This window comes from Pogoniulus pusillus, chromosome 31, assembly GCF_015220805.1.
Source record: "Pogoniulus pusillus isolate bPogPus1 chromosome 31, bPogPus1.pri, whole genome shotgun sequence".
NCBI lineage: Eukaryota > Metazoa > Chordata > Aves > Piciformes > Lybiidae > Pogoniulus > Pogoniulus pusillus.
In genome coordinates this window covers 7,786,061-7,804,190 of record NC_087294.1, presented here as the reverse complement: position 1 = coordinate 7,804,190, position 18,130 = coordinate 7,786,061, and the positions used below count along the sequence as shown (strand labels likewise).

Here is an 18,130-nt window from a genome sequence, read left to right as displayed (position 1 = left end):
ACATTTGATCCCATTCGTAATTCCCCAGATAATCTGTATGATCTAGTCGCACAGAAAACCCTTCTAATGGCACCAAAATGCAATGCCATTACAAATTATATTTGTTAACAAGCTGTCTCTGGGGAGTGCCTAAAATAATTATCATTGTTTGTCTTAATTTAAATTCACAAAAGCATGTTATATTGCTACATGTACTGGTGATGAGATGCCTTAAGTTTAACAGTTTCCTTTCTTCCTTTTGCACGTTTGATGCTGGCATTAAAATCAAGCTCCCTGCTCCTCTCCTTCTCTAGCATTTTAACAGGTATTTGCTCTTTGTTAGACAACAGAACACAGCTAATGCAATAAAATTAACTGAGTTTTTATAGTTTTGGTTTTTTTTATTCTCCTCCTAGGACACTTACTGGTAAAATTAAAGCTACCTAAAATGCTGCAAACTAGCATGTATAACACCCCATCTAAGAGAGGAAAGAGGAAGAAAAGCAAACAAGGAAACAATCTAAAGTCTGATGTTGTGGCAGAAGTTGCTCTACCTAGCACTGAAACAAAGAGAACACACAGATAGTAACAGCTGAAATTTCTTCTCTCCACTTAAGGCACAGATCTGAAATGGGGTGAGGTTCAATAACCTTCCAGCTAAATCTTCCTACTGATACTGACTTCTATAACAAACATTAAGAAAACACATTAATCTGGTTTAAGGGGCAAAAAAATCATTAGTATTATTTTGAAACGAATTTTCAACTTCTCTCAAGCCTTTCACTGCAATTACTCTCACTTATGTATTTCTTGTAATCAATCCATATATAAGCACCTGGTATGCTTCTACACTAAGTGCTGCACTACAACACTAAACCTAAAAATAGGGAAGCTAAATGCTTCCAAGCAGCTAAATTTTTCAGCACAAGAGCAGCTTTCAGACATGAGCAGTGTAGACTCACAGTCAAATTCTGTTTAGTTTTATTTTAATATTTGCTTTTTAAAAAATCCTTATTAGAAAGGGCAGTTATGGAACTTGGCCAAACCCATCAACAGCTGTACTATGAATTAATTCAGGAATCTTAAAAAGGGCAGGATCCACGGACAGGACTTGTGGTAGTAAATTGAGTACTGAAACTAATGAGAAATCAGCTAATTTTTGGTTGTTTTTTTTATTTCACAACTTGAAGGCCTTTCCTGGACTCTAACAGTTTTACTTCACTAAGGTTTCCAGTTGGTGGGGAGCTGACATCTCTCTGAACCTGAACCAGACCTATTGTCAGTATGAAGTGGTTGCCTCCTATTTTGCAGCTCTTTAATGAAACATAAGATTATTTTAAGTCCATAATCTTCTCAGAAGGATTATCGACTAGTAGGGCTGACCCTAATATTGCTCATCTGAACAGTGATCTGGCAGATGCACTGAGAAAACAAAGGCTAAACACATACCTGTCTGGAGGGTCTTGCAGCAAGACATAATAGCGGCTTTATGAGTAACCACTTAAAGCTGGTTTTATTTGACAATGCTAACCAGATGTCTTCTGAAAAACAAATCAAGTGTTTCAATCACTGCTGCTTAAATACATTCCTTGAATTTGACCAACAAAGCTAAACAGAAGCTAGCCAGCCAAATCCAGCTCTTCTGAAGATGAGATAATAAATGAATCATTGCAGACACTGGAACAACGAGCCCTATATTATGTACATAGCTTGAATCAACACAATTACCCAGGGAGGGGGAAGGCACAAAGTACAAGCAGTTGTGCAGGAAGTCTCCAGAGTTACAGTCTGAAAAGGAGTGTGAAAGTCAGCCTATGAACCATTCCCTCTATTTACAGCTACACTTTCCTCAGTATGTACCTGCCACATGGTTACCTGCTGGAAAGGACAGCCAGATGGGCCAGGAACCAGCATGTGACAACTGCCAGTCCAAGCTGTTCAAGGCAAGACTGGATGTGGCACTTGGCGCCATGGTCTAGCCTTGAGCTCTGTGGTAAAGGGTTGGACTTGATGATTTGTGAGGTCTCTTCCAACCCTGATGATACTGTGATACTGTGAAGTAGCTTTACATCAATTACTAATAAATTTGAATCCAGTACTTCTTCGAATCTCAGATCTCATCTCAAATTTGAATGCAGGACACTCTTTTTTTTTGGACAGGCATTGACACAGAGTTCCCATGGAGGTGGTGGTGTCACCATCCCTAGAGTTGTGGGTATGTAGACATGGTACATTGCAATGTGGCTTAATGGCCATTGTGTGTTAGGTCAGTGGTTGACTTGATCTTAAAGGCCTTTTCCAAGTGAAACAATACTATCACACCATTTATAAAGTAGATTCATAAAAGGCAAGTACAGTATTTCTCCTTGATTTCAAAAGGGTCAAAGGCTAGTTCATAGCCATAAAAATCTAAAAAAAAAATCCCCATGCAACATCTACTACCACATACTGCATCCACCTCCACTATGTAATAAGCAGAAGGCATTTCAATATAGATTTTCTTTCTATAGAAAGTAAAATAATAAACCACACCAAAAAAAATTACTGAAAAAACTCTTCCTCCTCCTAACACAACACTGCTCTTCCTGTAAAAGAATGCAGACCATGCAGAGATCACCAGGTAGAACACTTACTCTCAAAACAGGTTACACATCATACACTTTAAGGTCTCTAGTCTTTTTATTCTTAAAACAATTTAAGAACAAGCAGCAGTAATACCTTTTCTGCTCCTCAAGTGGTGCTTAGAATTTTATTGCAAACAAAAGGCAGCTTCCTATCTACTTCACTAGGGCTTTTTTTGCTAGACTCATGCTGGCAAACATTTGCTGTTGAAATTGTACCAGAATAAATAGGTTTGACCTTGCATTGTCTGAAAAGCTAGACAGGATTTTCTCTGGTCAATATTAGGCAGGTGAAAACACTTTGACAGAAAGTTATCTTTTCCTTCCCAATCTCCTCTAGAAGTAAGGTTAAGTATACAAAGGCAATTTCTGAACAGTGTTTCTCTTTCTTACTCTTAGAAATCTCCAGTGATTTCAGTGCTTCAGTACCTCTACCACAGGAAAGATTCCTCTATTATTAGACCTAAGCACTTTGTTTCTGACTTACTACCAAGACAATACGAATTTCACTTTTGTTCCGTTCCATTCCTTGCAAATGCTTTCTGCAGAGCAGAGAGATTTCTAACAGAGGGGTTCATCCAACTGTTTCCTTTAGAGAAGAGAGTGCACCCTGCAATTACAGATTGTTAAGGGCTGGAAGGGAGGGAACTCAAAAGATCATCCAACTCCAGCCCCCCCTGCCAGAGAAGGATCACCTAGACCAGATCACACAGGTATGCATCCAGGCAGGTCTCAAATATCTCCAGAGAGGGAGACTCCACAACCCCCCTGGGTAGCCTGTTCCAGTGTTCTGTCACCCTCACAGGGAAAAAAATATCCTCCTCATGTTTCAATGGAACTTCCTGTTCCTCAACTTCCACCCACTGCCCCTTTTCCTGTCATTGGGCATCACCAAGTAGAGCCTGGCTCCATCCTCCTGGCACTCACCCTTTAAGTATTTATGAGCATTAATGAAGTCACCTCTCAATCTCTTCCTCTCCAAGCTACAGACCCCAGCTCCCTCAGTCTCTCCTCATAAGAGAGATGTTCCACGCCATCATTTTTGTGGTCTGCACTGGACTCTCTCAAGCAGTTCTCTGAGGTCCTTCTTGAACTGAGGGGCCCAGAACTGGACACAATATTCCAGATGTGGCCTCACCAGGGCAGAGTTGAAGGCGAGGAGAACCTCTCTCAACCTACTAACCACAGCCCTTCTAATAGAGCTCAGAATGGCATTGGCCTTCTTGGTCACAAGAGTACATCACTGGCTCATGGTGAACCTTCCATCTACTAGGATCCCCAGGTCCTTTTCTCCTTCACTGCTCTCCAGCAGGTCAGTCCCTGACCTATACTGATACCTGAGGTTGTCCTTTCCCAGGTGCAAGAATCTACACTTGCACTTGTTGAACTTCATTAAACTTCTCCCTGCCCAGCTCTCCAGCCTGTCCAAGTCTCACTGAATGGCAACACAGCCTTCTGGTGTGTCAGCCACTCCACCCAGTTTTGTATTATCAGCAAACTTGCTGACAGTGCACTTTGCCCTCATCCAGGTCGTTGATGAATATATTGAATACCATCATCTTGAATACCATCATCTATCCACCTGGTTATGTGCTCATACATTGTTTTTATTCCCTACCACTCACACATCATTTAGGGTCACATACAGCCATTCTACACCACCTCACCTCAACCAAAGAATCAGAAACACCACGATGTCAAACTGCAAGCTTCATCATGAGGCCAAGGAATGCAGAATTAAAAGTTCCCCATGATAGCCAAATGGTGTCTCTCATGAGACTACTTTTCTTCAAGGTTTATCTAAGCTATAATCACATAGCACTGAATTTACCTCCTACTCATTAAGAAGCTTTGGAAAACTGTCTTTTCTAAAGCAGCAGGTGGAAAAGCAGTTTGGCAGTTGTCACAATTATGTCACAATTTCAAGAGTACTTTTATACTGAATGAAGTTCATCTCTGGCTACAGAACTTTTAACCCAATCCTCCAAATGTGAACAGAAGCACCACTTGTCTTCTTGATTTGACAGTTCTGGCTGAAGCAGCAACAGAGTAAAACTGACTAAAGAAACTTTCTTCAGTGCTTCTTTTACTATTCAGACATCCTACAGGCAAGAATGAAATTACTGAAAACAGTGTTAAATTCATGCTGTAGCTACTCAGGACAGCCAGAGGATACAATAAGGAGTTATTTTAAAGCCTCTCTTGAGGAATAAATACAGACTAAGGAAATAAATAAATAAATAAACAGTAGTTTTAATGACTAAAATCAGCAGACTGAGGTCTGGTGAAGGCATCACAGTTTCTTCTCTCTATTACTATCCTGAAAGCACAAAACTGAAATTCAATTCTTTACCAAGGAGACCTACATCATATGTACAAGCCAGATTATTTAACACAAATGGCTAACTGATAAGTTATAGTAGTACTGAACAGCTTTTATTTAATGAAGAGCCACAGATCTGGAAAAAAAAACAACTGGCAGATCAAAATAGCTTCAGATGTGCAAGATGGGGGAAGGACAATATATTAGTTAGCTCCACACAAATATATTAGCTATACATTTATTTCAATAAAAGATGGATGTGCAGTAGACATATTTCTGATAAAACATAAATCAGAGAAAAATCAGAGCAGCATTTTGGCCTGTGCAGTTTTCTTTGACAATAGCCTCAAACAAGCAACAGAAAAACAGAAAAGCAGCTGAAGTTTTCCATAAACTAACCTTAAGCAGTGTTCTTTATAATCTAAAGCAAGGAAGTATTTTTCTTCTGTAAAGAACTGGTAAATGTGCCTTCAAAGGAACAACAAGCATTTTAAGGCTAACGTGCTGCACAGAAGTGTTAATCCAGTAACAAGTATAGAGGACACACAAGCTATCTGCTGAGCCAGGCACGAGCTAAAAATAGTGGCTGTCAAGACTCCCCTATTAAATTATAACAAAAGGCACCTAGCAAAAAGATGGTGAAAATCAATGTAGAGAAACAACAAGAGAAATAAAATGCAACAGCCGAACACTTCTCTATTCAGACATGCAGAATGAAGCTCTCTGCATGATAAAAAACGGAAATGTGTTAAACAAAAAAATCACAGTGCTCTTTTAAACCAGGTTCACCCTGCAAGGTATCAAGTAGCTACAGTTCCTGCTGAAACAGACAGGAAATTGAAACAGAAAGGGAGGTGGCTCTTTTCAAGGTAACCCCCTTTGTTACACAGTCGAAGCAAAGAAAAGCTTAGATTAACCACTTCTAGAACACAGACGTCAAGTTGTAACTTAAAACTTTACTTCTGGCCCGAGGTTAAATGTTCTGCAGTTTGCCTCGATGGCTTCCTGCCTCTGTCCTCATGGTTGTACTTACACAACACCTCCCATGTCAGACCAGACAGGTATACTCCCAGTGCATACACTAGGGGCAAAAAATGCTCCTTAAAAATATGCTGCACCCTTCTGAAAAAAGGGACTTTCTCTATTGAAAGAGTCCTTGTGAGTGCCCTGTTCTTGGTTTCCCTTCTCTGCCTTTAGTGCCTTTCCACCCCTGGAAAAGGCACTGTACAATAACAAAAGACATTACCTCTGATGTGGTTCTTAAACTAAAACATAAATGAGTAACACAGGACTTACTGAAATGGAAGGTACCATTCTGGAAACACTCTGAATATTGAATGGAAATGACCAAAAGACACAAGCAAAGGCATTTTTGCCCTATCCTTGCACTTGAGTGGATAAATCCCACTAATGCTCCTGATATGCTGCAGGCAGAAAAATACATAAGCTTCTTCTGAATTTGGCTATGTTTGCAAAGACTGTGACAGAAACCACTTGCCCTTTTGGACAAGTGGCAGTAGCAGCATCTCTTACCTCTCAGGACTGACTTGAGGTTCAGCTTGGCTTGTCTGTGCAGGTCTTCCACACAAGGTGGTCTTGAGGAGGGCAGGAAGACATTTTCCTGCTGGTGCCATGGAGCGGTGTAGTGCACAGTCCACCTGCTTTCTTCATCTAAGTTGGAAACAGCTGCAGAAAGAGACAATACAAATGCTATTGTAGATCACTGTACCTTGAAACCACACATGTAAGTTTCTCGTGCACCATCTTGCAGCTAAAAAATATTGTTTGTTGCTCTCTAGGTCCTCACTGCCACGACAGTTAAAAACCTTGCTCTCATTTCTAGTCTAAATTTGTTCTGCACCTTTCCCTCTTGCCATGTTTACACTCACTGTTGTGTTTACCTGTAGCTCTGTTTTCCTCTCCCAGCTTACATGTAAGATCAGTATCCTCATTCCCCTGATCCCTAGAGGCACTGTAATTGCAAGGTAACTTCCTCTTGCTCAAAGGTCACCCTGGGAATATGACAGTCTCCAAGAGAGATTATGATAGGTTCATTTGCATCAGGAAATAATTTTCTCTGACCTCATGCTTGCTCAAACCAGGAACAAAGATTCCAGTGAAGTCAACAAATTAGCTACTTTCCCTTGCCACAAGTGTAAACCAGATTTGGACAACAGTAACTCCCTGGGCAAATACTGCTCAGAACACAACACTACTGAAGAAGGATTATTCTGGCCACCTCTTCCAGCCAATACACACATGACAACAAAATAGAGACCTTGCTTAAGTTCAAAGTTCCCTACAGACATGTAGTGAATCCCTAGTAATGAATCAGTGAAAGCACATATTGCTAAGATTTGTTTACCGTTTATGCTTCCCAAGAGACAGCCACTACCTTTTGTTTAAAGATTATCAACAATAAAACCTCCTACAGCTAAATGACCTTACCCCTCCACCCTGTAATAATAGGATAAGGGTAGCTGGAGGTTGTGTTTTACGATCACCCAGGCACCTTTTTGCCTTCAGTCAGCATACTGCATGTACATCCTTGCTTTTAACCCCCCTGAGCACAAAGGCCCACTACAGCTGTGGTGTGTCCCAAGCACCTGCCCTGCTGCTGTGCTGGCTTTGCTGCCAATTCTGCATCTTCCCTTTGCTTTCCTCGATGCCTGGGCATTGCCTGCTGCCACATCAGTTTATGAAGTTTGTCTGATGCAGGGGAGGTGGGTAAAATTGAAAAGCAGAATGAAAGCAATAGTCTTTTGTTATCTCGAAAATTACCCCTTCCCTAACACTACTGTGCATCAAGATCGTTTCAGACGGAATTCATTAAAGAAAAGCTACGTCTTTGGCTTCAAAACCCATCCACAACCCAATGTCTGTTTTGTCCTAGGAGAACTTCGGGGAGGATGGAGGCGGGGCGTGTGTCTTAACTGCTTTTCTTTATTTCTAGATTAGTATCAGGGTTTCGAAAAAGGTTTTTGAAGACCTTTGATTAATCACTTCATTGCTCAAGTGGCTTGGTGCTACATCCTCTCCCCTCTCACACACATACTAACTGCAACAAGGGTGATACACATTCAACCTTTGCCTGCTTTTCTTGTTCTTGCTAACTAGAGGTCCAACCTAAATCATGACAAGACACCACCTACCTGATTACAGCATCAATCACCCTGATATTACAGAAAAAGTGGTACGTACAATCAGTGTCCTGCCCGAAAAGCAGCACTCACCATCCCCAGCCTGTGCAGGCGGGTGGGGAGGAGAGTAAGGCTAGGGGAGGAGGAGGGAAACAGAAGCCAAGCGTACTGTCTGGCTGCAGCCCCGACATACCAAAACTAAAGTTTGTTGCTCACCACAGCAACCGTCAGCAAAATTAGTTGACAGGAGTGCTGTGCACTCACTCTGAGGCACAATTTGCTTCACTCCACGAGTTAAACGAAGATCTGGATTTTTAAAAGCCATTCTGAAACCACAGCATCTTTAGAATGCAAAGCTCTGGTCAGAGAAAGCTTTCTGTAGACACCTCAGAGACACAAGCCCACAGCTACACAGGTGCCCAGCAGGCGCTCAAACAGAGGCAGGTAGGCGTCTGTGGCGCTGGGAGAATGCCCCAGCGCACCGCAGGACACCTGTGCCCAGCTGCAGGTGACGCTGGCACGCTCGGCCTTGTTACCAAGCTACTTGGGCTCACTTCACACAGAGAAGTTTGGCTCCTTCAGAACCACGTCGACGAAGAACTTCAAAAGCAACAACACAGCATCCCAAAGCAGAGGTCCTACGGCACCTTATAAGGCTGCATCCACACACTCGAAAACACTGTATGAAGGAGAGGCGGCTCCGGGGAAGCAGGACACAAGGAAAGCAGGACCGGAGCCTAAGGGAACTGCCCTTTCCTTTTCGGCTGTCTCTTCAAAGGGCAGCGAGCACGCACAACTACTTACTCTTTCTCTTAAAAAATTTCATCAGAGATTTAAGCTTTGTGTTGATGAAAACCACCATTTTCCAAGGGTTGAACTGCAATCCTGGAGTTTAAATCCCATAGAAAGGAGGAGCTGCAGAAAGGTGACTTTCCAGACCAAGCCTGTTCAAACTCCACACAGCAAATTCCTCTTCTCCAGGCAATCCTTTTCGCCTTTCTTTCCTGAAACTACAACTTAAAATCTGTCTAGATCTTCCTGGTGAGCGAAACTACATACAGTTCTTTAGCCTGGATTTTTCCTCCTCACATGTAAGCTTAAGGGCTGCAAGCAGCCAGGTCCAACATCAAAAAGAGGAGGAGCAGGAAAGAAGAAGAGTTCGCACAGAATCAAAAATTGAGCTTTCTTGCTATCCATGCATTTCACTCAGTTCGTCTTTTCATCCTCTGCTCCGCTCTCCAAGTTTGGCTGCTCCGGAAAGTCCGAGCTGGCAGGTGAGCGCCCTCCTCCCCGCCGCGCCAGCCGCCTCTGCCCGGCCAGACGCCGGCACCTTCCCCTTTTCCTCCTCCTCCCTCTCTCCGCCCTTTGCACCTCCCCGGTGCCCGTCTGCCAGAGAGGCAGGCAGGCAGCTCCCACCCCCACCCGCCCCCTGCTCTTCAGCCTCTTTCCAGCTGCAAATGAGTTGCATTTTCGTGCAAATCAGGATGCCCAGCGTTCCCACCGCTCCCATCCTATTCCCTACACATCCTTTTTCTTTCCCATCCTCTCACTCCCACTGTAATGACCCAAAAGCTGCGGTAGAGTTGGCTGCAACGTGCAGTCTCCCCTTTGCACTGTCTGCCCTTCCAGAGCCCTGCATTCATTGCCAGTTCCTGCGACGCTGGCCCTCTATTTTACATATTGAATTTCATTCAGTTAGATATCTAATTTACTCTTACTAGCGTCATCTCTGACCAGACACACAGAAAACAAAATCGAGTTACTGCTGGCTGACAGAGAATCTGTTATTCACCCGCTGAAACTTGTGCAGAGATGAAGTAGCCCAGCTCTTTCAGAATCACGTTACAGCCTCACACATTAATTAAAGAGATAAGTAACTGTACAGAGGGATCCACAGCCATCCTTCCCAGGAATGCAGCAGTTGAAGAGAAAATGCTAAGCACCAAACCGATGTGCTCAGCAGGGCATGCCCTTCGTACAATGTTCAGGCTCAAGAAGCAAGCCCTCCTTCACAAAGCAAGCTTAGGAAACCCCCTCGAGTTAACAATTAAAAGGATTTTTTTTTTCCTCAGGAAAAAGAAAAAGGCAGCAGCAGGGGGCTCAGACTGACCCCGAAGCTGCAGCAGGATCTGTCTTCTGGAGTGCAGCAAGTGAAAAGCAGATGCTCCACGGGAACTTCATGTTTCATGAAATGGCTAAAGCTCAGCACTGCACAGAACAGACTGTAAACAAAGTGCCTCCATCACTGTCTGCACACACTATCATCAGTATTTTTCAAACCCAGAGGTTTTACAATCGCAACAGTGCCATGAGCAGCAGGTCCTTCTTGAGCAGCTGTTGGTCCAAGAGACGTTTTGACTCAGCCAAAGCGACAGAATACCATGGTGCCATGGCAGCAATGGTGAGGAAGGCATCCTTGGTTTTGTATTGAGTTTTATCGAGCACCCTAAATAACTTCGAGAACACAATATCTACTTAACGTTATTTTTTCCTTTCAAGTCACACACACAACACTCCCCCAGTTAGGAATTTCACATCATCCATACATCGTTAAAACCACTTTAAATACACACTTGCTGGACACGCTCTGGAGGCAAGTGCAAATTGATTCAATTTCTAACTCCAGTAGTGTTGTCATCTGGTAACAAACCCAGAAGCCAGTAGCCCTTTTGCTGTGGTGGGGATCTTTGAAGGCAAGAAGTGTCTCCGTAAGTGGGGTGGGCAGCTACTGTACGATTGCAAAGGGAAAGTAACAGTTTCAAGCTACCATTTGCAGGAGATTGCGCTACTGGCAATGAGGCGCTGTCCCTGAGGTCTTTACAGCACCTCACAGAGGCTTGCGAGGCCTGGGAAGGAAGACTTTCCCCTCGCATGGCCGCGCCCTCCTGTATCATCATGATCCCGGGTACTCCTAACGCCTCAAGGAATCTCTCTCCGTTTCACCCGTGATGTGTGCCGTGCCAAGCCCAGCGTTTTCTTTGTTCCTGGATCCTCAGCCCACCCTGAAGCACTTATCTTGCCTAACAACGAGAGCCTAATGGCTGTCCTCAAGCTCTCATCTCCAGTATGGAGGCAGCTATTCAAACCCAGTAAGGAACAACACATAAGATGATGTCTCTCTTTCATCCTCACCCCGCCTTTGCTTCCATCTTCCCTCAGGTCATTCTGATAAAGAAGTCAAACATCAAAAATGGCTATCAAGAGGGAATACCCCAAAGGAAATACCAGTTGACTACTTGCATTTGCATCTCTCCCACCAAAACTCTTTCCCATTTGAGACAAACCCATCAGCTTCCATGAAATTCAACATACTATTTCAAATCGAGCTTTCCCTGTCAGAAGAAACAGAAACGGCTTCTAATGGCATCTCTCCTAGAACTGAAAGCATGGAACTAGTGTGCTTCTCTGAGAAGAGAAAAAAAAGATGAGTCAGTTTGAGAAAATTTATTTTGTGGTCATTATGAAAACAGGTAAAGGACTTTAGCCTCCAATAATGCCAACCCAGAAGACAAAACCACGAGCATCTCCCCAAATAACAGCAAACCACCCATCTAAAGTGACTTTGATAGAAAAAAAAAGTGTACATTTGTTAAAATATATCCAGCACGAAAAGTAGGTGTCCATATACTGTGTTACCTGTTCTTTAAAAGAAAATGACTCAGAGAGAAGCAGCAGACTGGGGAGACCTTGCTCTGTGACACACCTTAGACAAGTTAATATTAACTTACCATCTAAGTTCTCACATCATTCAAAGGGATCATATTCACTTGCCCCCTCAAAAGGCTACTATCACAAGTAATACAGAAAAGATCAAGATTTTTAGCACATGCCACTTCTCACTTCATACTAGAGGAGATTCCTACGGATTCCTAGAACTGCCTCCTAACAAAACTCAGAGATTGAAGCAAATGAAACAAGAGGCACAAGATGCCGTGCCAAAAAGCACACTCAGAATCATGAATGTGTAACACAATCATTAAGAAATTGTGGTTTTTTCTAAATTCACATTATAATAGTTTCTGAGTAGTTAAATTGACTTTAATTTCTAACAGACCAGGCACATAGAGCTGAGAAGTGAACACGACTGGCTGCTTGTGCATGGCATGCCTGAAATACCCCATCCATTCCTTCACTGCTCTCTCTGCTCTCTGCCCTCTTTAGAAGGGCCTTCCAGCTGACCTGCTCTGCAGCAGCCATCTGGGACAGCTATCCCTCCACATTCATGGCAACATAAAACAATGGCACCCGTGAAACAATCTGAAAATATTTGGCTTCCATGGAAATACTTAAAACCAGCCCCTGGGGGAGGGGGCTCTCCTGTAGAGCCCCCATTCACAATCCAATGCCCTGAACTTTGCACCAGTGCACAAGATCCATTGAAGAAGATGTGGCAAATGTTGAAAAGGGATGAATTTGAGTTGTTCATAACCTCGGCTGGAGCAACTTCCCCAGCAGCAGGCTGTCAAGTACACAAAACACATCTGTAAGAAACAACTGTTCATTCACCTTCTAACTGACACCCATCAGCCTATGCACACATGCGCTATCAAATTTAGGCAGTACCGAGCTAAAACACAGCCAAATCAACCCTCAAGAATAGTTAGAAGAAACCCATTCTTGCTACTTCCCACAAATTAAGACAAATGTTACCACTTATGTCCATGAAGGAGTGGCAAACCTGACACATACGTGAGGTTCATGAAAAGAATGATGCACCAAGCTACTAACGCACATCATCATCTCAAAACTTCAGACTTTTAGGTTGTAAGTCTTAGTGACTTTACTCAGACTGTAGAAGAAGCTTCCATTAAACTAGTCTGTAGCACTGGTAACATTTTAAGAGGAAAGAAAAAGTAAAACCATACAACTGAGCTGAGAACTGCACCACAAGAGCTCTTTCAAGGAGTTCAATAAGCAAAAGGGAAAGCAGAAGCGTTGGCAAGCAGATCTACTCAAAACAATTAAGCTGACTGATGCCTTTGGTTTTTATGGACATTCGCTCAGAACAAGTTTCCCAGCATCTTGCAGGGGACACGCAGGGAAGAAGCTGTTGAAGGGCAGCTGTTTACAGCCTGTCTGCAAAGGCAGGTCGACGTAGGACGTGCTCGGGATTGCTCCCTGCCACTCCCGTCTGCCTCCTCCCAGCTGCTGCTGCTATCCCCGGAGGGGTGCGGCTATGGAAGTGACCCCCACCCACACTCCGGCCAGGCTGCCCAGATACACTCAGGCGTCTGCAGGGCGAACCAGAGCCTCAGCAGGACTATAAAGCCCTTCCTGCAGGTGACAAAGCTCCTGCCTGCCTCAGACCTGGCCTTGAAAGCTGTATCTTCTAAGACTTCTGTCGTTAAGAAACAATCAAGCATCTGAGATAAAGACCGAACGCCTCAAGCGCTTTCAAAACTCGTGCCTAAGCTTTTATGCCCATTCTGTCCACCTTCACCCATGCAGTCAACCGCTTGCTGGTGTTTAGATGGTGTTGAAGCCGCCGCCGCAGACCATAGGAGTCAATAATGCATGGTTAGGAGGAGTTTCTCGCTCCCTCCCTCTTTCCAGAGCCAGTCCCGTCTGACCCTCTCCCTGCATCTTTCAGGAGAACAAAAGTGCTCCCTCCACAAAGGCAGTCCCAGGCGGCACCGCATTCAGCTGCCCTCCTGTCTGCAGCTCAGTTCGCTCACAATGGCCTCTTTCAAGGCAAGCTCAGCCTTGGTGAAGCGCGATACTTCCTCGGCTACTGAGAAATTACCATTCATTAAACCTGGGATCAGGAGGAAGAGAAGGAGAATGCACAGGGGAGAGGGAACAAAGGAGAAAAAGTATTTTATCCCAAAGCCACTGCAACAGAAAGCCAAGAGGGACCCATGTCCCATCAAACTGGCAGGGGAGCTGGGGGCTGAGCCCAACCCCACACAGACAATTACGATGCAGGTACTGCTTTATAGAAGGTGCACCGGCAGCACCCTCCTTATTCATGCTGTAAGGGATTATGACTTCAGGCTCTGGAAAAGAGGCTGCTCGGCGGGGGCAGGGGGTAAGCAGAGGAAGATGAGGAGATGTAGCACAACCTAAGCCAGAGAGGACAGAAAAGCAGCAGACTGATTGATCTGATGATCCTATTTAGGTCACAGCACAATAAAGCTAATTCATTCCTTTGACAATTCAAAACATCTTTCCACAGGATCCTCTATCATGCAAACACATCACCAGAGAGAAAAGGGAGCATTCGGGCAGGGCCGTCTCCAAACAAAGCATCAGTTTCTTCTGGTTAGAGCATCTCCATACACTCTGTAACCGCAGAGTGGAACAGAAAACCTCAGTGAATGCACAATTTTGTTTAATCGTTTTGTTTTAAATTGCAAGGAATTGCAATTGTTTTAAATTGCAAGTTTTCCTTTGGCCATTCCTGGACCCAGCTAAGGCAACATCGGCTCCCAGAAGAGTACTTTTCCATCTCCCTAGGAAGGCCTTTTTAAAATGCCACCGGGAAGTAGTCTTTATTTGCATTCAAAATCCACCTTAATGCTCCTATGCCATGGCTTACACTGAAGAAATGATCAAAAGTAGCTGCGGCAAGTAATAAGCTAGTCTTTGCAAAATCTTGCCTCCTATTTGCCTTAATAACACACTACGAAGATGACATTTCTGAGCTACTGATAGGAAAAATAATGGGCAGACAAGTTTGCATAAGTCTTCTTATCAATTCATCCTGTAAGACTTGGAGTAAAACGACAGAAAAAAAGAAACCCTTAGAAAAAGTAGACTGCAAAAAAGTAACTTCTGAACTTCAGGCCCAAAGCATCTTCCTGTTCAGCCTGTCATTCCATCTTTGGCAGCTGTGCACTTGTGGATCCACACAAATACCCAACAGACATCTCAACTAATCTCAGTCTGCATTCTCCTTCTGGGTATCCTGAAGGGGATATGCTCCCCACTCATTTCACTTATTTAAAGGTCACAGAAAGAATTCCTGTAGCCTATCTTCATCTCCCTGCCCAACATTGCTCTTTGGCATACGTTATTTATATATGAATTATCTTGGTATAAGAAGTTGGCAGACCTTGTTTTTCTTGCTTTCTTTTTTGTCTCTCTGCTTACTGTTAAAGCCAGGGTGAGTCACATTTAAGCTTGGAGATATCCTCTCTTAAAATTAGGCTGATATATCCACTAGATGCCTAAGAACTTTGCAATCTATAAATGAACAACATTAAGCTTCTCAGAAAACTCCAACCTTCATACAATCATGTAACTGCTCATGCCAAAATCAAGCAACAAGTGCTTGCTTACTCTCTCACACAGCAACTTGGGAGGGGGGGGAAATGTTTGCTTTGGTTTTAGTTTAAAAAAAACCCGTTGTTATTTACAGAAAATAAACAAGTAAAAGCTAAAGATCACAAACAAACAGGATTTCATTTAGTATTGTCACTAAAGGCCTAACATTATTGGCAAAATCTGAAAACCTGGGCAGGTTGCAGTAACTAATGACACAATTTGCCCTGAAAACCAGTACTGCCCAAATCCAAGTGAGGTGCCTATTCCATACAGCAGTCACCTAATCATTATGTTGCTACAGGATTCATCAATCTAAGCTCCTAAGGAATTGACTGGACCAGCGTCTGTGCCACAGCATCTCCAGAGAATGTCTTTGACTGGCCCTGGGCATGTGGATCTCAGACATGATCAAATGCCAGCAGAGCCTGAAAATAAATTTTAAGATTTGTGTGGTCAACATCATATTCCAAGTGAGATCTCACCTCTGCATTCAGTTTTGGGCTCTCCAGTTCAGGAAGGACAGGGATCTAAAAGAGTCCAACAGAAGGGTACAAGGATGATCAAGGGTCTGGAGCACTGCCTTATGAGGAGAGGCTGAGGGACCTGGGGCTTTTTGGTTTGGAGAAGGGAAGACTGAGAGGGGATCTAATGTTTATAAATATCTGAGGGGTGGGTGTTGAGAGGGAGCGAACAGGTTCTTCTCAGCTGTGCCCTGTGGTAGGATAAGGGGCAAAGGATATAAACTACAGCAGGGGCACAGATATAAATCACAGTTCCTCCTCGTGTTGAGATGGAACTTCTTTACTGTAAGGGTCACAGAGCACCGGAAAAGGCTACTCAGACAAGCTAAGGAGTCTCCTCTCTGGAGACTTTCAAGACCTGTTTGGATGCATTGCTGTGTGACCTACACTAGATTACGGTCCTGCTCTGGCAGGGGGCTTGTATTCAATGATCTCCAGAGCTGCCTTCCAATCTTGTGATTTCATAAATTGTCAAAAAAACAAATGAAAGATTAGCCTCCTAAAATCATACTGCTAATCAGCTGAACTTCAAAAATGTGTAAAATGTGGATAGCAACTGAAGATTTTATTACCTTTTGTTTGCTTAACAGTGTCTGAGATGCAAATACCTTTCTTATTAACCATATGCAATCCAGCAGCCCAAAACTCACATGTCAGAGTCAGTCAAGACTATCAGTAGTGCTTCACTTGATCCCTAACAAAATGCATCTAAACATTTAAATGGTGCTACTGTGAAAAAGGTATTTTGCCAGCAAACATCTTCAGAATGCACTAGTGAGCAAAACCATCATGTTTTTTAATATCGTGGCAATGATTTTATTAAGTATGTGAAGGCATTATGCAAACAACAGGTAACTCTATCTATTTCATCAAAAGGTAATGCACAAAAAGAAATCAAAAAAAGAAGATTCTCTCCCTCCTGCATTGCCTGCCATTTCTGCCTCCATTTCCTGACAGAGAAGGAAAGGAGTAGAGCCCTACTTTTTTTCCTACAGGATCCCTACTGCAGATTTGTATTCTAGAAAACTTAGTTATTCCCTGCTAAAGCTGTAGAACTTCAGAAAAATCAAACAAAGCTGAAGCACAAAGGGTTGAACAGATTCTATTTAAAATGAAAGACAACATTTTTAATTGCAAAAGTTGTCTCTCTTGGTATCCTCCGTTTCTCTACTTAGCGCAAAACGAAATCCAGAAAAGTTGTGTTTTGTTGAAAGAGTTTAAGTTGGAAAAGTTGGAGAAGTCTAAGTGTAAAATGAGGCAGCTGATGTTTTAAAAATATTTCTTCTGGTCCTTTCATTATTTTTATGTGAAAACCTTCAAAAGTCTGTAGCTACAGCACCATCTCCCCTACTTCAGCTCCAAACACATCACACACTGTAACCTGACATCACATCTCCATACTAACCTTCTTCCAGTGATGAACTCTCACAGAATCACAGAAAACATCCAGTTGTAACAGACCTCAAAACATCACCCAGTCCAACCTTCAACCCAGCACTGAGAAGACAATACCAAATCAAGTCCCTAAGTGCCAGGTCCACACACTACTTGAACACCTCTAAGGACAGTGACTCCACCACTGTCCTGGGCAGACCATTCCAGTGTTTGATAATCCTCTCTGTGAAGAAGTATTTCCTAGCATCTGGCCTGAAACTCCCCTGAAATGCAAGCATACATCCTACGAGGAGAGGCTGAGGGAGCTGGGATTGGTTAGCCTGGAGAAGAGGAGGCTCAGGGGTGACCTTATTGCTGTCTACAACTACCTGAAGGGTGGTTGTGGCCAGGAGGAGGTTGCTCTCTTCTCTCAGGTGGCCAGCACCAGAACGAGAGGACACAGCCTCAAGCTATGCCAGGGGAAATTTAGGCTCGAGGTGAGGAGAAAGTTCTTCCCTGAGAGAGTCATTGGACACTGGAATGGGCTGCCTGGGGAGGTGGTGGAGTTGCCATCCCCGGAGCTGTTCAAGGCAGGACTGGACGTGGCACTTGGTGCCATGGTCTAGCCTTGAGCTCTGTGGTAAAGGGTTGGACTTGATGATCTATGAGGTCTCTTCCAACCTTGGTGATACTGTGATAATTCAGACCAACACTGACGTTAAAGCTATCAAAGTACTTTTGAAAGAGCTTCTAAGAACATTATCCTACCAATAGTAGATACACTGCAGCCTGGAGATTTCCAACATGTGATTGGAGACTGAAGAGCCTAAAACTAAATTTCTGAGCAGAAACACCATGGGTTTGTCAGCAGTCCAGCATACAATAAGCTTGAAACAATCAACTATC

At 43.5% G+C, this 18,130-nt stretch overlaps 1 protein-coding gene across 4 annotated transcripts in view; it reads right to left on the bottom strand.

The window, feature by feature from the left end:
- Window positions 1–18,130, bottom strand: part of LOC135189282 (NHS-like protein 1) — a 114,697-nt gene that overhangs the window by 46,255 nt on the left and 50,312 nt on the right. For 3 of the 4 annotated variants that reach the window (XM_064169460.1, XM_064169462.1, XM_064169461.1), the window contains exon 2: window positions 6,457–6,609. In XM_064169460.1, coding sequence (XP_064025530.1) covers window positions 6,457–6,609 — 153 coding nt within the window. Of the gene's footprint in view, window positions 1–6,456; window positions 6,610–8,867; window positions 8,964–18,130 lie in introns of those variants that run through there. The other variant, XM_064169463.1, reaches the window with a different exon arrangement.